Source organism: Mus pahari, chromosome 2 (assembly GCF_900095145.1).
Source record: "Mus pahari chromosome 2, PAHARI_EIJ_v1.1, whole genome shotgun sequence".
Taxonomy (NCBI): Eukaryota; Metazoa; Chordata; class Mammalia; order Rodentia; family Muridae; genus Mus; species Mus pahari.
Window position 1 is genome coordinate 35,508,515 of NC_034591.1, and position 22,521 is coordinate 35,531,035.

Below are 22,521 nucleotides of genomic sequence, written 5' to 3' on the forward strand. Positions count from 1 at the left end.
GAGAAAGAGGAACACTCCTCCATTGCTGGTGGGATTGCAAGCTGGTACAACCACTCTGGAAATCAGTTTGGAGGTTCCTCAGAAAATTGGACATAGTACCTGAGGATCACGAATACCACTCCTGGGCATATACCCAGAAGATGCTCCAACATGTAATAAGGACACATGTTCTACTATGTTCATCCAAGCCTTATTTATATTAGCCAGTAGCTGGAAAGAACCCAGATATCCCACAACAGAGGAATAGATACAGAAAATGTGGTACATTTAAATATTGAATATTAAAGTTATAAAATGATTCCTTCAGATCATGATCTATTCAGCGTATTATTACATTAGCTATGTCTAGCATTTCTTATATATATTAAAATTATTTCTACCATTAATTATTGTTCTAGTTTAAATAAATGTTTCATACTCTATATGTTATGGAGTCTTTTGGAATCTAATTCCATATTCCAGACATTTCATTTTATAATCATACTTTCAAACTAGTTCTTCTACTTGCACTAAACACATCAGAAATTAATATATCAAGAGAGTCAGGAACTGAGTAAATTAGACTAGATGGTTCATATTAAAATCCAAATAAGAGCTCCCTTATCAAATAAGTTTTGTTTTTAACTGCATTTAGGAACTTTTTTTTTAGGCACTCCTGGTAGGTCTTAAGGCACCATTTCTAAATTTAATGCTTTTGTGAACTTAAGTCACACATTAAAATTATCTTAATGGGCCTTTTTGTCAATTCTTCACAATAGTATTACAAAAGGAAGAGAAGAGAAGATACATTTAAAAAGCAAATGAAAAAGAACTCAATGGAACCTATTTAGGCTACCTGTTGATGAGCCTGTTAGAGAGTCATTAATATGCGGATCATTGACATGATAGACCATAATGACTCCTCCAGGGACATATCAGTCTATTGTGTCAGAAACTAGTTAGAGATTCATTAATGTGAAGACTCCTGACTTCTTAATATGCAAATCATCGATGCAAAGCAATGAGGCGTACCTCTCAAATGTCCACATTTTGTGTTACACATTTTTTTTTTTTACCATCCCCTCACCCACACCTTCTGTGAACTACTTTTTTCCCTTCAATCTTCTGTGTCAGATTTCTTCACAAAAGAATCTGTGCTTAAGTGAAATCTACCAGCTCCTATTCAAAGTCCTCCTCCCCTTCGCCCCCCCCTTCTTTGATTTAAGCAAGGTTTAAATGTACAAACCACTTGAAGCATTTTGACTAAGTCAGTCAAAATTTAGTATAAAATATGATTTTATATTTTTCTCCAGTGTCTAATTGTTTTTTTGGCTCACAACGGAGCAAACCGAAGGACGCATTTTTAAAAAGCCAAGGGCTTCTAAGAAACCAGCCATTATATAATTTGTAGTAGGAGTGGGCGGGGCAAGTAGAGTGGACTAAGTGAAGAACAAGAGAGCAGAGCAGACAAAAGCTCAAAGCAGTATGTAAGAAAGAAGGCACAATAGGCTCAATCAAGAGAGAGTGTCCAAACTAGTGTGCTGAACTGAACGAGTAAATGAATACACAGCACACAGTGTCCAGCCACAGCAAGTGAACCGTGGATAGTATTATTCTTTTGGAATTTTGTACATATGCCAATAATAAAGTAAAATTGCTACCTATATTTCAACGATATGTAAAATGGTATAGAAGGAAAGTTGTTCAGGCTTTGAACTAATATATGTCTACAGCAGGCATCAAGGACATAGTACTGCATTAACATTGCCTTGGAACCCATGTAAAGGTCCTGAGCTAGCCTTTGCAGCTTGTCCCACGCTTCTCATCTGAGACCTCATCTTTATTCACTTTCTGCTAAGTTAAAGTATAATACAAACTTTTAAAATAAAAATATAGATTTATTAATATATATATATATATATATATATATATATATATATATATATATATATGGGAAGCAATATACTTTGCTGCTATTTTCTGGAAAATTTCAGGAAACAGATCATTAGATTTTAATTTGTAAACTCCACATGCTATACCCTCTTATGCAGTGTCCATGGAAGTCTTCAGTTTATCTATCATAAAATATAACATAATACCAAAGCAGTCATACAAAAATTAAATTAGGTTCTTACTATCTTGAATAGATTTTTATAGCAGTTTTATTTTATTCAAGCTGTTTACCAGATAATAATATCATTTTAACGTAACTTATATAGAGAGAGTAATTACCACTGCAGCAGATTATACTTCACACACTGGCTGGCATTCATTTTAATGCTAAATGCCAGAAAGTACCTAATCATTGCTTGTCCTGCTTAGGTCCCAGGCTGGAGAATAGAAAGTCAGATTTAAGGGAAGAAATTCAAGAAGCTCACAAATCAGACACTATTGCAGTGTCTGCATCACAGGTGGCTTTAGGGTGGATCAGAATGAGTTCATTCTGTGAAGATAGATCACCAGCTGAATGTTTTGGGTTCCACTTCAAATAGAGTGGTTTCCATTGCTAAGAAAGCATGAGAAAATGAAGTAAAGAAAGCGGAGTCAGAACATGGTTTGAAATCTGCACAATAGCAAAATAGCAAAATAGTGCTTAGGAAATTAGAATGAAGTGCTACAGAAAAACATGTGGAATTGTTCATTTTAGGTGAAAGAGCCAAGTGTCCCTGAGAGAGGAGTTGCATCAATAAAGATCTCAGCTACATACTTTGAGTAGTGTAGTCCAGAATCTGCAATTATCCTTGTAACTAATTCTGGGGATAATTTTTAAAACAACTTAATACGATTATTGAATGTTCATAATAATGCTAAATAAAATTTGAAATGCATTTGCTACAAGACAATTTAGCAAGTGCCGGACAGTAGTCGTGAAAATGAACTAAAATGCAGATACTGAACTGACTAAGTCTTCATAAAGTTCCAAATCTAATGAAAGAGAAACACAAACTAGCACTTTCAAAATCCCTTTCAGAGCTGGATGAAATTTCCTCAAGACATGACAGCATGTGGACCCAAATTAAAATCTCTACTACAAATGGTTCTGCTTTTGTCTGCATACCTATAGTGACCCTGGTACTGTGAAGACAGTAGCAGGACTACAGGGGCTTTCTGGCTGCTTCTTTAGTTCTAGGTTCAGTGAAAGACTCTGCGTCAAGGGAATAATGCAGAGAAATTGCTAGGTTAATACACATGAGGCTCTCCTTGAGACTCCACATGTACAAACAAGGATATATAGCACAGAGACGTCCAATGTGCAAGAAGAATGCATACATGCACGCATGAACACACACACACACACACACACACACACACACACACACACACACACCAAAGCATAAAAATAAGTGTTAAACAAATTTAATTTCATGTATATGTTGCATGATAGAGATAGCATGGACCTCCTAGAGCACATGCAGGGATAATAAAGAAACTATCTCACACATGGTCAAGTGCAGTAGCCAGGCAAATGGTTTACAAAGGGAGGAAACATTTCATCAGACATCCGAAGGTTACTGTGATTATGCAAAGATGAGTCCGTCAGGCAGAGCCCATGCATTGAATGCCTGGGAAGTGGATGGGAGGGGGTTAGATTTTATTGTTCTTCTTTCCCTAGGTTAAGGCAAATAATGTCAATATAATGTATAGCATAAACAGCTCAACAGCACAGATTGGGATGATCCTATATACCCTGAAAGCCTTACCAGCAAAAGAACAAGGCTGCCAATGGAGCTTCCCGATTTTTGCAGCATAGACTAGGTCCCATGACCACGTTCTTCAGAAAGGACATGCGACTGTAAACCCTTTCCCTCATGGATCTCACATAAACTTGTTCAAAGAAACTAGAGTTAACTAACTCTACAGAAAGGCAGGGTTCCACATCTCTTACTGTCTACAGAAGACATAGCCTAATCAGACCCTCCACAACTGACACGGGTGACTGCACACATCTGACCACTCAGATGTCTCCGGCATCTCACTATCTTTATTCTCTAAAATGAACTTAGTTCATGGTCTCCCTCTTATCAAGATGTCTTACTGTCTGCCTTTAACTCTTCAGTGTCTTCAAAATGAAAACACTCCTTAGAAGTCCCCTTTATTTATAAATAGAAATTTACTTTACCGTGCTACGCAGTGCTCCTTTGTCCCCGAAAGAAATACAAAGTGTATCCCTTGCATCTCTGTCCCAGGAACCTTAATGCTGCAGCACGAGAAACTGTCCATGTGATATTTTTCCAACATTTCATTTCATTTGTATTTCCGATTGCCATGGGTTAGGCAGTCTTATTACGTCTTTGGGATACTATAACTAATAGCAGATTTAGAATATATCTAAAATTACCACTCAATCACATTTCTATCATTTCTTTACTCTCCATTCAATCTTTCATATACCAGAGTCATCTGGGATGCTTTAAAACTTCCTGTGTACCTAAAACTTGTCCCAGACAATTTAAGTTAGTTTTCATAGCAGAACCTGAGTATAGATACATTACTGTTCTCTTTTCTCAGGGTATCCAGGTTTGAGACACATTGGTTAGCACTCGTCAACACTCGTTTGTGTTGTGACTAGGATGAAATTCAGCCCTAACAAAACTCTCTTGGTACTTCAGATTTATTGTGAGGTGGGCACTGAGCAGGGCAATAAACATAACAAAATGCACTAGTGTTGATACATACTGTCTGTATATTGTAATTCTGCTTCAATTAGATCTATTAAACATTAATTTTAAGTAATCATAGAAATTACACATCCATACCTCAGTGAGTTCATATTTCATTTTTTTGTTTTTGTATAGCAAACCCTACATATGATTCCTCTCTGTAAAATATATAGTTGTAAAAGATCATCATTTTTGTTGCCCATTAATGCTTATTATAAATTGACCATGTTTATGAAGATTTGAAGCTGCCCTAGCAAAATATTTCCTAGCTGTTGTACTCCGTGGCAAACTGCCAAACCATTACTGGAAATGCAAGCATCATAAAGCCTAGTACCAAGAACACTATAAGACTAGGTCCCATAAAAGAAACATTTAGAGTCCAGAGGTAAATGGCGATGCAGTGACTGTTTTTTTAAAAAGGCAGAACATGCAGTAGATTGACTTGAATGCAAGTTCACGGATAATGCAAATAGTTTAATTTGTGGGCTTTTTATAATGAGTAAAGGAGTGTTTCACATAAAAACATGAGTAAATACATTTATTTTGGTCTTTATTTTCCCAATATAGTACATGAGTGAAGAGACTTGCTCTCCTTCAGATTCAATTGTTAGCTGGATTTCTACGTGCATTACACTGATTTATAGAAAATTTTTCCTCTCACAAAAGCCAATTACAAAAACTTGTCTACTGTGTACAGAAACCATACCCTGTATCCAAGACAAAGAATGATGAAAACAAATAATGATATATAGTGATTTAGAACTTTTAAAAAGAAAACTCAGTTGTGGAATTTCTACTTTGATCACACTAACTCTAACAACTCCATTGTCATTCAAACAGAATTACTAAGGGAGTCATTTAGTAAAAACCAAGTCCCAAGCAATAGGATTTGAGGAGAGGTTGGTATCAGACAAGGTAAGAAATGAATTCCTGTGCCTGTCCTTGTCTTTCTGGTTCCCTTCCCTTTGTGCTTACAAACTGTTGGGTAAGAATCATCCCTGAAGGAAACAGGCACAAATATCCATAGAACAGGTCTTTTCCCATCACTCTTAACCTGAAAACTCTTCAACAAGACTCTTCTCTTGACTTCATTGTCAATTATGTCTCACAATGACCACGTGGACTGTATGCCAGTGCTGGGTGACTTCCTTGAGCATGGAACCCTTTCTACTTACAAGGTGTGTCCCTCTACTAAAATCTTGTATCAATCTTTTGTTTATTATCCAAGTCAGTTTCTTATCTACTAAAATGTGAGCAACATGAGAACAAAGTTGGTGTCTTTCACTGACATATCTACAATGTTAAAGGCAATACTTGAAAACTGTGTTCAGAAAACAGTTCTCAAATGAATGAAGATCCTACAAATAATTTCTTGTGGTAATTATTGTGTGTTAAAGTTCTCTCTAAGGAGCCTAGACACTGCTCTGTTGCTGGTATTTGATTTCCTTATTCTGTGTTAACCAAGATCCCAAACTGCTCAAAATTCAAGTAATTAGAGCAAAAATCATATTAGTTTGCATGGAGACACTGAAAATGATAGGCTGAGACCCCAAGATTAATACTGTGTGTGTATGTATCTGTGTATGTGTCTGTGTTTCAACCTATTTTTCAACTTTGATAACTATAATCGTTGAGTAGGAAAGAAAAATTGATCAAGTCCTCGACTAAAGTGGAAAGATGAAAGGCATAAAGAAAACAAAAATGGTTTAAGTTAGGAGGGGATAGAAACAGTATAGAAGTGTGAAAGAGCTAGGGGCTTCACACTGGGAGATTGTGCTTTCAGGAGAAATGGGATATTCCAACAGGGATTCCTGAACTCCTAATGCACTGATAGGACATGATGCTCTGTAACATCCCCGTTGCTACAACAGTTTGAGCATAGTCACTGCTTCATATTTATAAACTTTGAGGAACTTTCTAAATATATATTATTCAAGAACATTTATGGCACATTACTGAATTAAGATTTAATATTCTTAGTATATTGAGTAAGGCAGTGGTCACCATGGAGGGGAACATAATAAGGACTGGCTGTAAGCCTATCTTTGTGAAGGATTATATTGAGAAACCTGTGTTATAGTTTCTTTGTCTATGTCTATAATAAGCTGCTTGCAGGTTTAAAGGAGTATAGTTTTGTAATTTAACTACGTTTGTCTAAACATTTCCCCCCCATACCCTCCCACTTATGGCCATGAAAACATAGCCTTGTGATTTCTTTTTCAGTCATCCTGAATGAGGTAGTAAATGATGGCTTTTGAAAATGAATTTAATGAAATGCTTGATAATGAAGTCCTTTTGTATTGTATACAGAGGAATAAAATATACATTAAAATGTTAAATTTAGAAATCATAATACGTATGAGTAATTTTGAAGAGTAAAATCATTTGTATAGGGACTGTCTAAAATGCCCTATTGTCAATGCACTGACTCTGGCAGGAACTTTGCAGACAGATACAGAAATCATAAACTAAGCAGATTCATGCTAATGTTGTTTATTTCCAAAAATAAGTTGTATCAAATGTATTATGCCAAATACAAGCCTTTTAGTTCAGGAAAGCTGTTTTGTTGTACCCTGTGAGCAGGGTACAATACTTGTTAGAGTAAAGAAATCATGAAGAGTAATGAAAAGTAAAAATAAGCCTTATAATGTGACCAAGTCCAAAGTAGCACCAAGATTCTTATAGAAACACCATAAGCCATTTTAAAAGATACATTGATTTTTGTATTATTATGATTGTCTGCAGGTCAACCCGGTTTATAATTTGAATCTTGACCAGGATGTTTTAATACAGAAACATAAAACTATAAGCAAATTGTTAGCCATTTGGAGAGGGCATTGTGAATATATGTACATATACATACACACATAAACACACAGTGGGGGATTAAGAAAAAATATATTTTTTTCAAATGATCTCTGCTTAAAGATACATTATTGACTTATATGTGCAATGATATACTGAAGACATTTTAAATTCTATCCAAAGCCTGGTGTGGTGGCGCACGCCTTTAATCCCAGCACTCGGGAGGCAGAGGCAGGCAGATTTCTGAGTTCGAGGACAGCCTGGTCTACAAAGTGAGTTCCAGGACAGCCAGGGTTTACAGAGAAACCCTGTCTCAGGAAAAAAAAAGAAAAAAATTCTACCCACTCTTCAGAACTTTGGAGTCTTCAATTTATTCAAAACAATCTTCAATATCTTACTTGTATAATTATGTTGAATGAAATTTTATTTTAAAATTGGATATCTAGTAACTAGCATAATTATCATTCTAAACTATTCCCTATTTTTTCTAAGAGTTTTAAGTTATTATTTTTAGTACAGACTATAAACTAATTGATCTTCTGAAAAAGCTGTTGCTTCTAATGTCATGAATTGAAGTCTTTGTGTTGAACAGATATGATACCATAGCAGTTCTACCATTGATAAGTCAACTACTGACTGCAGGTTTGGGAAACCTCATTAGCCAGCCACAACTGTCCCATGCAATGCCACCAAACCTTCGGATCTGGGAACCCAAGTTCCCTGAAACGATGGTGTCATTCAAACCATAACCAGTTGATGGGTTAAAGGGTTCTTTTTTTTTCTCTGACTCTAAACTAAGTCACTGCAAACCAGCTAATACGTTTATTAGCTCATACTTCAAGGAAAATATCTAAAATTATTGAAGATATTAATACAGAAAATAGAAATCAATGATAAAAACTATATCTGCTTAAAGTATAATCATAGTGATTCCAATACTTAATTCATCTGAAATCCAGAATAACTGAATGGCTAAAAATGAAGTATTATGAATAGACATAATCACAGAAATTTCTTATCAAACATGGTACCAAATAATATAATATTCCCAGAAAATAATTAGGAAAAACTATAAAGACTTGGCAATTTTCAACATTGTTCTGTCTGAAAGCATAGGATTAGACAAATTTTCCTACAAATTGACTTAATGAAAATCATTCAGAAATGATGTCCTACAAACTAAAGACACTGTCTAGCAGTAGAGTATGAGTTGGTCAGGCACAGGCATAAGACCCCGGGTTTGAACCCCTAATACTGACAAAACAAAGGGGAAAAAAATGAAATCCTTCAGTCAAGTGATGTATTATTATTAGAAAAGATGATCATAACGTTATTAAACAGAGTCATACTATGGTCATGTTAAAGAATATATCATTATTTCTGTTGTGCCTAGATATGATTTTTTTTGTTGATTTACTTTACTTACCTGGTGTCAATATTTTACAAAACTATAAATCTTAATTTTCAAAACAGATGTCGGTAGCATGCTTTGTCAGTTTCATTTCATTGCCTGAGCAGTGTTATGTGATTTTATAATTGGGCAAAGACATTTACTAAAATCTTTAAGAATGGGACCTTGCTGTTTCTCTGCTATACTATAGTTAATAATTAAGTTTTCATCTTGGCTGAGTTATGTAAAATAAGTCAGAATTCCATCAGTAGTGTTGGTACTCTGGGGCTGTCCAAAGACGAGCAGGTGTTTGTTCTTCTACTACTCAACAAGATTTACAAATATCAAGTTAGGAATACAGCATTTTGATCTTAATTACAAAATCAATTTCAAAATCAAGTCAGGCTCAGAACTCAGAAACAGTACAATCTTTTCGTGCAATATTGGAATTCTCTGTGTAGTTGCAATCTGAATGTGTCCCATAGCCAGCCAACATGCAGAGGACCATTAAGGGAGATGCTGTCAAACAATCTGAAGATTGACATACTGAATACACATTTGGTCTCTGTGGCAGTGAATTAGTTAACCAGCGATTGCTGCACCAGCCCAGGAGCTCTCTGGATTTACAATGAAAGACACATAGGCCATGTAATTTTGTTAAGTCTTGATTAGCTCAATGGCTGCACATTTCTAACCTCCCAGCAGCCAGCACATTCCCCCCTCCAGCGTTCCTGACTTAACATCTTTTAAAATCTATCTTTTATCTTGTTGCCCTGGCTCCTTCTGGGCAGGGCGCATATCTTTGCTGCCCAATGCACTTCTGAGCACCCCTTCTGAGGATCTCTTTCCTTCTTGCATTTATACTTTGACCATTACTTCCTCTTTTCCTTCCAGGGTGGTCCATCCTACCTTCTTTTCTCCTGCCTGGGTTTCTTCTCCTGAGAACCTAAAAGTCCTGTCTCTCTCACTGCCCAGCCATTGGCCTTTGGCACCTTATTAATCAATCAAAAAACAGTTGGGGACTGGGATCTTCAGCATCTGGACACAGATTCTGGATTTGGGAGCCAAATCAAAACAGAGCATTAGAACCACGTCCCAACAGATACCTCTGCACACAAACAATACACAAGTCCAAATCACTAATTTATTTGATATTTCTCATTCAGTTTTTAGACACAAAGGTGCAAAGGTGTATAATTAACCCTTCAAAAGAGATTATAGATAAGTACATATTAATTAAGGCATCAGAAGAGAACCAGGACAGATTTGAACTCTGAAAAAATTTGTGTCCCTTGGTGGGACACAGAGGATTCCTTAAAACACAGAGGTGACAAACACGCAAAGATACATAACATATCTTATAAATGTTATCCTCTGATCATGAATATAAATAGATGACATGGTGAAGCCTGCTTAGATAGAGCTGTTTGTTCCAAAGAGCATCTTTTAAAATACACCATGGCTTTAAAACCTTGTTATAATTCATTTTAAAAATTACTTAGATTCCAATTTCCAAATAGGTTCATATCCTCATATATATGTATATTATTCTCAAATGTACACACACACACACACACACACACACACACACACACACACACTAACCTAACAGTGTCTGAGATTTGAAGTCACTTGTCCACAGAAGCACAGTTGTGCAGTTTCCTGGTTAGTGTCAAGAGCTTATTGACTAATTTTAGAAACTATTTATATTACCTTTCTTGGTGGCAAAAGGATTGATAATGAGAGGCAAAGCATTTTCCCATTCACCATTAGCATAGGGCTAGCCACATTCAAGATGGCAGATTCTGGTATTTATCACCACTGCCATCGAGACTACATTTTGGAATATCTCCAGATGTCAGCAACTTGGTTCGGTGCATATGTGTGTAAGTTAATGTTTCTTATTGCACCTTTGCCAAGTAGTAATTATTATTCCAATTTTACATCATTAAAATCGAGGCAAGAGACAGTTTCTCCAAGTTAAAATGGTGACTAGAGTCAAAGACAGAATTTGCTTTTTATTGTTACTTTACTCTTTTTAGAACCCAGGTAGAGAAAACTATTCTTTGTTAAAACTATCCATGTAAATATGCCTTGTTCACCACAGTAGTTTTGACTTTAAAATTCATTTTTATTATCTTTTTCAAACTTATTCGCTGTGCATCTGATCTCAGTGAGTACATGACAGCCCTTGTGAAACGTGAATCTCTACTTGAGGGAGAACACAGGTGTGTGTGTGTGTGTGTGTGTGTGTGTGTGTGTGTGTGTGTGTGTGTGTGCCAACACCAGTACAACAAAGTATTAGAATGCAGCATATCTTTTAGCGTATCTTTTAAGTCCAACAGGACACTGGAGAGTCAAATCTACCTGGAGTTTGCTCTATACCACCATATTTTGGTGGATAATAAGGGATCCGAATAATATGCTGTTCTCTCTATCCTTACAGGTTGAAGATAGGCTTCGGAGGAGGAAATGGACTCACAGGGGTCTCATCCCAGGTACTTGTGATATGACTTCAACTGTGACTCCTTCTAGAGATTGAGTAACACTGCAGGACAAACCCCTGCTCCTTTCTTCTGGCAGAAAGCATCACACTAATGCAACAGTAGTCTAGGCTTATAAGGGTGCAGAGTGTCACAATATTAGGAAGCCATAGAGCCTTGGTGGGTCTCCAAGGACAGTCAGCAGGTTGGCCTCTCACTGTCTAGCAGCTGGCAGCTCTCGGCACTCTCTTGAGGGGCCTGTGCAGCTGTGTTTTATGTTTCCATGTGGCCTTGCCAGAGGTCCCTTCCCTGAAACAGGCCAAGCTTCCACAATTAGTATGTATTCAAAATGAGCTCTGTATGGAACACATTAGGTCCCAGAGGCCTCGTGGAGCTATTTACATGGCTTTGGACTGCTTCCCGGATCGCCGACTATGTGGGATGTGTAAATTAAGGAAGTCTCGCAGTCCAGTGGCTGTGACTGGAACATACACCGTAGCTTTAGCTCATACCCATTTTCTAGTGCTTTTCTTGGCCCTGTTTTCATGATTTTATTGTTCTGAAGATAAACGTTCTGTATTCTTAAAACCACACTTTAGAAAGAATTTCTCTCTCCTTTTCCTTCATGTGCCTGGTTCCATGTGTCAAGTATGAAGAAAAGTGAAGACCAGTCATTCTTTTCTTGGCATTAAGGCCACTTGGGGCTTTTATTTGCGTTCACCTGGCCAAGTCATAAATACCATTCAACACCTATACATACTGTTTCTTTAGTTAGAATAATAAATTGATTTCACTTAATAAAATAAAATTAAAAAAAAAACAGGTGAAGTCATCTTGTATATTCTGGAGAACACACATTAGGCAAGTGGTATGGAAAAAGAAAAATCTGGGAAAGCCAGTTTTCCAATTCTGCAATCTAAAACCCAAGTTACAAATATATATTATTTATTTGTTAATCTGTGGCTTCCACATAGCCACAGCCTATGGCTTTGTTGGATCTTTTCCTCCCATTCCTATGTCCTATGAGCCCTATTCTTCTAGAGTCTCTCGATATGTTTATAGGACCAAGATTTTTGCCTCATTTACCAATTTGTTAGTGTTGTTTAGTAACATAGGGCCTGAGACACTGTCCCTGAATTTACACAATTGAATTCTTTAGGGATCCAGACACATAGTGTTTGATGTCAGGAGAAAAAAAAAGTGTTGTCCAAGGGTCAGGAAATTAGTTATCTGCTGAAAATTGTTAATGATGGTGACAATTCTGAGAGCTTCAGGTCCTAACTAGTATGTGTTTTAATTCATTTTAATCTTTAAATATGCAATATCATTTCATTTTCATACTGGCCATCCTGATATTCTTATGAGGCAGGTAAGCTATCTATCATATGTATCTTTTATTTTTATTTATTTATTTATTTTTGCTCAGATTAAAAGGTGAGTTTGTTCAATGCCCCAAATAATGTCTCTCTTACTTGTTCAGGAATTGTCTGGGGGCTGGAGAGATGACAAATTGGGCTTTAAAATCTTTCTGCCAGATCTGATGACCTCAATTCAATCCCAGGAACCCACATATAGGAAGGCGAGAACTGACTCCTATAAGTTGTCCTGTCATGTTTTCATGTGTGCCGTGACACACAGCAAGCCCCACCCCAAAACATTTCTGAAAAGAAAATAGAACTTCAGTTTTTGTCTATTAAATACAGAAATTTTATTAGTTACTAGGTTCTCGTCCCATTTTTAGATACTCCTATATAAGGTCAAGCATATCTCAAGAAAATTAAAGCTTTAAGTTTTCTTGTTGAACAAAATCTTGCAAGAAACAAAAGAATGTTTTCCACCTGAATATCTACAAGTCATGAAATTAAAAGGTTGTAATATGGGGCCTTAGTATAGGTTTTACAGATTCCTCAACTGAATGAGTTTGGATTGTTTAAAGCATCTAACTGGAACTTCTAATAATTTACTAGTAAATTCTTAAGAACTGGAAGCTATGCAAATATGTATATATATATATATATATATATATATATATATATATATATATGCATAAATGAAAATGTCAAGAATATCCCCAATAGTCTACTGCTACACACAGTTAACTGAAAAGAAGTCAACCCTACTTACCCAAGTCCACATCTTCTCTATGGGAGAGCTGGAACTCAAATATGCTTAATTTTTCAAGGGTGTTGTATCTGCATGCTAGTTTTAACTTATATGGATCTGCACATTACTTAGTTGTTTGCTAACACAAGCCCGATTGCCGCATGTGTGATGACACCTAACAAATCCGTCAAGAGGCATGCCTTTCACTGATATTAGCCACTCAGGGTCAGTTGCAGTCACATGCCCATTAGTAACTAACTCTAACTTTCTTTCTCTCTAGATATTTCAAATCTCATAGAGTAATTAATGAGCCTCAAGAGAAAACAGACCCACCATACCAAAAAAAAAAAAAAAGAAAGAAAGAAAAGAAAAGAAAAGAAAAGAAAAGAAAAGAAAAGAAAAGAAAAGACATTTACAAACTCTAACCTGAGAAAAATTTTCGCAATGAAAATGCCAAGACTCTGTGGGGATTATTGACACTTTCAGAAAACACAGTCTCACAGACACTGATAGCAAATTAACTTTGGCATTAAGAGTAATTGAAGTTACTTGTTACTCTGTGCACTAGGCCATTCTAAATTTCATTTTAACTCTGAGTTATTTTGCACATTCTTAATCTACTTGTATGTAAGAAACACAAATTCATGTATATTTCTGTTTATTTTTATCTCAGAAAAGAAATATCTCCAAATCAAATAACATAGGGTGTATAGAACTGTTGTAAAAGACCTTTAAGATCTTAAAAGTCTTTTCCTATAGAGGAAGGATATTTTGAAGCTATAATCTTTTATCAAATGAGTATTAGTCTATTTTAACCGTAAGTGCATTTTTAAAAAAATAATACTAATGAGAGAACCTTCTTTTTTCCTAACCAAATTCTTCCCAATGAAATCTAACTGCGCCATTCATTTAGAAATTTGATAATGCTCTCTTGTGTGAGTTTTAGGTATATTTGAAAGCCCATTGCATATAAATTATATCATGGAAAAGCTGTATAAATATTCTATTATGGCACATGCTGTTCTTAGGATCTGTCAGGATTTCCTTTATACACTCCATCTTGAGTGGTATATAAATCAGATGTAAAAATTCATGTTGGACTGAAACTCAGTACAGAAAGCCTCCTCCAGAGGCAAATGCTTTCTTCAAAATGTGGTTTGAATTATGTTGGTCATTTTTAAGTTATAGAAGTACAGAAAATGTATTTGTGGTTTCGAAGGAAAGAGGTTTTTCCATTTCCATAACTCATTAGGAAACTTTACAGGCCTTCAGACCATTTTGTGGTTCAGATTTTCTCAGCTTTTTTTTTTTCCTCCAAAGAAATATTAAAATCTGAGTGGTGTTTGCTATGAGCTGATGATTCCTGTTCTGAATACAAAGGTGTACATGAATATATATATATTTATATATATATATATATATATATATATATATATATATATATATTCCAATGAACCCATGGCTAGAGTGCATCATTAAGCCAGGCCTATCGGCTGCCCCCTGTTTTCTCTGGGTAGCAAGTAAAGTGTAGTCTTTTCCACAGAAATTTTCTGAACTCAGTTCAGAATGTATTACTTGACATTTTGAAGCTGGATTTTTAACTCGTAGAAACATATATTGAGTTAAAAACTGCTTCTCTAGCCAGACAGTTTTACATTCCTTAAATTCTGCTTGCTCTAACAGTGCCTGGCTGCATGGTTTAAAAGTATTTAGTAAAGTATTAAAAATACATAGCTTTTTTGTGCAGAGGTTAGTTTGAATTTCATTGAATTATTATTTTTCCCTTGTATATAATGTTGCTGAGTATTATCACAAACATCTAAGTTTTTATTTTAGCATATACAGAGGTTATGAACATGTTTTCTCTTTTAATAATATAAATTATGGTTTAAGAAAGTTTAGTTTGAAGTAAGAAAGTTGGAATAGCTCACAAAGTAGACTATGCTTCTTTTAAATGACATCAATATAAAATTAAAAGTGTATTATTTTTTATATTTGAATTGCTTTAACCTATATTAGCTGAGTTCACGAATCCCCTGGATCAGCAAGTCTGGTAATTACGACTTAATTCTTTACCCATTAAAACATAAAATTATTATTATTTTCTCGAAGTAATTTCTGAAAGTCTCTATTTAGCACTTGGATTCTGCGTGTTTTCGTTCTTTATACAGTTTCCTCTCCATCACATGAAAATGTTTCTGGTGAAGTTATTAGATTATTTGTTTGGGGATACTTAGGGCTGTCACTCAGAGAATAATCAAAGGTTGCCAGTGGCTAGAAGAGCAAGAGCGGGGACTGTTTCTTTGGGATGCAGAGAGGAGCAGACAGGGATCTCACTGTTCCTGTGTGTTTTATCTGCTGACCTACTGTCATGGAAATTAGCCAGCTCTGTACTACAGAGTGAGCTGAAGGATACTTCCATATTTCAACATCAACAGACAAGCCGGGTTACTAATGAGGGGTCATATCCCAAAACTCTCATCAGTATAGCTAAATATCTTTCTTTCTATCTGGGTCATTTTTTTTTATTATTCTGCTCCACTTACTTTTATTAAATTAATTTGTGTTCCATAATGTTATACTTGATACAATTATGAAGTTTTAGGTGCAATGTATATTTTACTCACAATTTTCTTCTTGTTAGTTCATAAATTAGTTTTTGTTATGATTTAATCTGGTATAATTACTCCAAATGTCTTTATATAGCCCACTAAGCAATTAAAATCTTCATTGCAGCTATAGAAAATCTATAAATTTCTGAGCACCAGGTACATATTGAAGTATAATTTTATATAGATTAGGTATGTTTCAGAGTAACCTAATCTATGGGTATTTGAGAAACATTACTAATAAATGTATTCTAAATAATATAATTTCATAAATGAAGCATCTATAATTCAGGGTTTGAAAGCAAATAGTATACCCATCACTCACTACTGTATTACACATGACTTTTCCTTAATTAAGAATATAAGAATGCTATTGTTTAAGCAGTATTGACCTGCTAAATATGACACACAATTATTTTTATGAACAAGAAACACATTTTTAGATTTATTATTTCTTTTAACATCAAAAATAACATTTTATAAACATTAAAGTATGTAAAACATGGGCTCACCTTGATTTTACCTTTAAGCAGCCTTTTATTTGTCTACTAGGTGCTTCTTCCAATGGCTTTACAGGCTCTGGTTCCTTCCTTTTCTTTTGACAAACCAATATATAATTTGTGCCATTATTATTTGACCAAAATGTACCAGCAGAAGTTTCATAGCGTATACAAAACTCCACTTTACCACCATCTTTTTGATAAGGCGGAACCAATGAAATCTTAAAAGAGAACTGGTCAGTCTCGCCATCGCACGAATTAGGAACATATTCTGCTAAAATGTCATAATGTGTCTGCCAGTCATCCAATGACATGCGCACATACACTAACTTCTCAAAAGAAATGTTCAGAACTCGAATAATGCCCTTCACACCTGTCCCGGGAAGGTGTTCAGCAGACTCCAACACTGCTTTCTGGACTTGAAGTTGTTCCATAAGCCTTTCTTTTGAAGAAGGCAAGTCAAACAGTGGAGATAAAACATATTCATCTGTGTGGAAAACATCCCCACTTAAGTCAAAATCCGTTGAAACACTTGGTAATTCCCAGCAATCAAATTCTTTAACAGACACAAGGCTGAATCCAAGGCTGTCAGCAAAGGAAACTCTCCGGGAAGCTGAAGTTGGAGTATCCAGATACACGTCTTCAGAAGATCCTGACCCCCGTCTGCTTGGCTGAGGGGAGAAGCCAGGCTTGAAGGTCGCCTTAACTTCTTCATCTTCACACACAGAATCAGACAGATTAGGAACTTCTAAAAAGTTATCTTTGCTAATCTGACCAGGTTCTTCAGCGGGCTCCATTGGTCTCTCTGATTTATCAAATAAGAGTAAACTGTACAGCAGGTTGAGACTGATATCCGAGATACTGAGGCTTAAAATAAGTGTAAGGTTACAGTTGACACTGCAAAAAGAAGTCAGCTCTATAAATAGGTCCAAATGGCTTGTCAACTATGCTACCCTGCCTCCAAGGCCTTTTATATGATAGCATCCAAGCTACTCTGGCCACAATGTTCCAGATTTCACTTTTGATGTTTAAAGTTGCATGTGTTGATGAGCTCAGTTCTGAAGAGACGTCAAACATTATTTTTTGTCACTCAAGTACATTAAAACTAAGGATAAAAATTCTGCTTTATCTAATTGCTGTAAACATATAAAAGAAATAAAAGCAGGGAAATAGTGAATATGTACTTGAGGAGAGCCAATCCATGAAGCAGGCAAATTCGGACAGGGGAATGTGTGAACATCTGTGACTTGCAGAGATCTACAGTTTGCTAAAAGCCATAAGTAGCAGTTTCTGAGACTTACTGCCTCAAACTTGAGGGCAAAGGGGTCCACTACAGGTGCTGAATATTAAGTAAAGTGAAAAATGTAAAGAAATGTAAATACTCATATACCTTAGCACAGAAATCCACCAGCAGGAAATCTGTCCTGTGAATATGATGGGGAAATGTGTGTACAATAAATGTCACTGTGTGCTTGTCATCTCATGGTTTATTTTCTAAAGTCTCTACACAATATTGAGAAGGCTGGCATGAAGGAAGTGGGTAAATACTGCTACATACTGAAATTGAATCCTTGCAGTAATTAAAAAAAAATTACACAGCCGAGTAGAAAAAAAGGAAAGGAAAACAGACATGCACAGGTGTATGAGGCAAACTCCTGGAAAGTTTCAAAAGACATTTTTAGTGGTTTTAGTACTCATCATGGAGACTAAAATGGCTTTTGAAATGGTAAACTCAATGAGCATGGTGCCTTTAAAATATCTGTAATTTGAACTCAATTAAAATATAAAACATAGGAGGGGGAGGGATAGGGGATTTTTGGAGGGGAAACTAGGAAAGGGGATAACATTTGAAATGTAAATAAAGAAAATATCTAATAAAAATATAAAACATACAGTGAAAGGGGTGACTTTTTCAATATCAGATGCTACAATGGCACGCCGTCCTTCAAATGACATCTTCATATAAATATTGTAAGTTATTGTACATCTTGAATTGCATAAACTCTGTGAATGAGAATTTATCCTCCAAAGGTGAAAACAGATGGGACCTAGAACAGGAGAAAATGAAAATATTTAGGTTAGATCTCATTTACGAAGCTAGGTATGTGCCACACGAATCGTTTCAGAGCAGCAAATTGAAATAATTGCAAATTGGAGGGTTTAAGATAGGCATTTTTAAAGATACATAAAGTGTCACCTAGGTCATATGAGGAAAATATCAGTAGATCTGTTTATTGACACATGTGACACAGTTTGTGTCTATAGTCTACAAAACTGGCTTTATAAAATGGATGCACATTTGAAAATGCTCTTGTTTACTTGATGTGGATTCTTCTGTTTTAACTGCTCATTTTCAATAAAGAGTATTCTCTTGATTTGTGTTAGCTACTGCCATTTAGAACTGACATGTTTTACATAACTGGAATCTGGTGCGTCCCTTTGGCCAACACTTTGCTAACACAGAGTGACCTCATCTTTCTAATCTCTTCTTACTTATCAAACCTCCAGTGATTTCTTTCTTTAAAAAAAAATGTTTTGTTACTCCTGTCTGAACTCTGTTCCTCTGTGAATGAGCTCTCCTTAGTTGAAGTGCCTACAAAGCTTATAAAGAAACAAAAACAAAGCCCACAGAAAACCCTACCATACTCATCTTCACGACTTGATATTTGTATCTAGTTAAAATTTAGAATTCTTTGCTTCATTTTTATACAATAGAATAATATCCCACTTTCAAACATCCACAGTGCTCAATTTTAACATCTTATCCTGGCCCTCGGCTGCTCAGGTAAAGTAATTTTAGCAGAAAGAAAGCATTTATTTGAAAGCTAAGATTTACACTTTTATTCCCCTTCCCTCTTTCTATTAACAAAACATTTCAGAGTACCTTTTTTTCGCATAAAGAAAAAAGATCATCCAGGAGCCAAATAAATAGGATGTAGGTGGCACACTCAAGTAAGATAATCCCAAGAGTCTATTTATAAGGCTCTATTTATAAACTGCAAATCAGGATAAATCACATGGCTAGTATACCAAACTCAGATCAGTTGCATAATAGCTATTCCCATTTCTTAAGGCACAGAAAGGGACATGAGCACAAGAACTTAAAAGCTGAAAGTGCCATGAAGTACTTACTGGATAGAGACCCATTCAAGGAACAAAGCTGACTGAAATAATACTGCTCCGTTGCTAGGAGCAGTACAGAGTTAAAAATACACTGGATACATTATGGTTTTGATCAGGCATCCTGCAAGGTTGCCTAATGTCTAAGAAAGTGAGGGGGGGGGCTAATGCTTCCTTCAGAGTCTCTGTTTCCTGGAGGCACAGACAAGGTGGAAAAGATTGAAAGCACAATGAAACTGGCAAAGATACCAGAAATGGTACATATACATATTTACCATGTACATATCAAAATCACTGTTAGAGATGTTCATATTAGAGCCCAGATGCACTATCAGATCTACAAAGATTTCTCAAGATGAAGATCTTCTCCAGGGAGTTTAGCACACAGGTCTGGTTTAGTTGAATGGTGGTCTGATCTGTTGACCTTAGAGTTAGGGACTTGTATTCTACTCATGAAAACAATTGGAACCAACATTGCTTTTGTACTGTATGCTCTTTTTGGTACAGTCCCTCTAAAATACATTGCTAATATATACTTGTAGTATATATTAGCAATTCAGGTACATTTAGCAATCATTTAGGCTTGGCTTTTATATAGGAAAACAGATTGAGGGCAATGAAGTATCCCATCACTTAGGAACAGAGCTGAGAGTTGAACAAAGTGCTTTATTTCAGCCCATGCACTCTCTTGCTTTAGAATCATGATTAGCAAATTAACCAGTCTTTGAGGATTGTCACTAAAATCCATTTGTTCTAGATTTGATTTATTTTTAATAATTAACTTTTGTGAACTTTCCCTTCTTTCCCATCTGATGAAAGATCTCTGGGGTGTCCAAATAATTTTTCTTTATGACATTGTCTCTCAACTTTCAACCCATGTGGTCTACTTGAATACAATATTTCAGGCTATACTTTCTCAATCATTGTAACTTGTTTGTGAATGACAGAATTATATTTAAAACAAAATTGAAAAGAATCACAGTCTCTTTAGATCTAATCTTGTCAAACAATTTTAATGGAGACTATTCCAAACAAAGTTTTAGAGAGAGATTTTTCCCCCCCCCCAAACACCAATCATTGATAAACAATCTGCCAATAAACTGTGGACATAGAAGTCATTAGAAAGTAGGAAGTTTATATAGATAAAACTAAAATTTATAGACATGGCATTCACTCCTTGGATAATTGAATGATGCAGTAGTGGCGAATGATCTTGCTATAGAAAAGAGCTTTATCACCAAAGCAGCATCTCAATTCTTTTCAATCATATGTCCAAAGCTAGTGTAATACTCAAGTATCAAGACCTTATTTTATGTGAACAATACAGTCTGAATTACAATCATTAGTCGTTTAATAAAAAATGTAAATCTAGAGCTCTGAGGGTATGAAACAAGAGAGTATTGGGTTAAATATTTCATTTTGCATATAATAAAACTGAAACTCAAAATTCTCATGTTATGCTATCAGCAATTCTGCATTATCTTTGATAGAAAAATAAACCTACCTAATGATAGATATTACTGATAATGTATTTAGTAAATTAGAACTTAACCAATAAAATGTTTATGATGAAATTAGATATTAAGAAATATAGCTAAATATTAGGATTAAATGTGCCATGTGCTTAGAGTTATATTTATAAGAAATAATATGATTTTGGAATTTCTTAGGTGGTTTGAAAGGGTTCAAATATTTACAATCTCAAAAAAGAAAATATGTACAAATTTGAGCCATTTATCATGAAAGATAATATTAATTTTTTTAATAAAAGATATTAACTCCCTGTTCTAGATCAGACATTGTGTTTGCAGTAAGTTTACAAAGGAGATCTAAAACCTAAGAGTTGTTCTCAACCACCTGATACCCACCATGTAGCATTCACTACTTTGTGTCAGTCACTAGTATACTTTGAAAAAAGCATTATAAAAGTGACTTCAAGGACCCTGTCCACACTCTCCTAACTTCATGTAAAAATTAGACTATTATTTCAAGCAGGAATTTGAAATAGCTTATTAGAATTATTTGTTCTCATTTCAAAAAGTTGATACTCCATGTCCTGTAGAATATTGATTCTTATGGTTTCTATTTATTTTATTAATTTGGTTAACTATTGATTTGTGTAGGATCCAGTTTTAGAATGCAAACAGTGATGCTAATTTTTCATTTCACACTGTCACTCAAAGTGAGAGTACCAGAAACTCTTAAGAAATCTATGACAAGTGCAGCCTCTTTGTATAATACAGTCTAGAAATATTGATTACCAAAATTATGGAAAAAGTAAAACCTAATACACATTTTCTCTTTTTAGTGTAAATTTTACTTATACCTGACATGTTTGGTGACCAATAACCTGAAACTAGATAGTCAAGAAATTTAGAGTAAAAACAAATACTACTCTTCTAAAAAAGAAAATATATAAAAGGGTTCCTAATGACATTCTCTTATATTCACAGGTAAGAGTCTCCATGATCAGAAAACCCTGAAGAAGAGAAGGCAGAAAGGGTGTAAGAACCAGAGTGAATGGAGAACACACACACACACACACACACACACACACACACACACACACACAGAGAGAGAGAGAGAGAGAGAGAGNACACACACACACACACACACACAGAGAGAGAGAGAGAGAGAGAGAGACAGAGACAGAGACAGAGACAGAGACAGAGAGAGACAGAGAGAGACAGAGAGAGACAGAGACAGACAGAGACAGAGACAGAGAGACAGAGACAGAGATAAACAGAGAGGAGAACAAGGCCTTGTTAATCAACATCATATAAAGCTTATATGAACTCATGACCTCGCAGCTTACAGAGACTGGGGCAGCAGGAGCTAAACCTGCACAGTACTACACCAGGTGTTTTGCTT

General features: G+C 35.5%; 1 protein-coding gene across 2 annotated transcripts in view; it reads right to left on the reverse strand.

The window, feature by feature from the left end:
• Ppp1r3a (protein phosphatase 1 regulatory subunit 3A) overlaps nucleotides 1-18,360 on the reverse strand; it is a 40,352-nt gene extending 21,992 nt beyond the window's left edge. Inside the window, exon 1 of one of the 2 annotated variants that reach the window (XM_021191612.2) lies at nucleotides 16,543-18,359. In XM_021191612.2, the coding sequence (XP_021047271.1) occupies nucleotides 16,543-17,327 (785 nt within the window). In that variant the 5' untranslated portion in view covers nucleotides 17,328-18,359. Of the gene's footprint in view, nucleotides 1-16,542 lie in introns of both variants that reach the window. The other variant, XM_021191613.2, reaches the window with a different exon arrangement.
• Nucleotides 18,361-22,521: the final 4,161 nt, after the last annotated feature.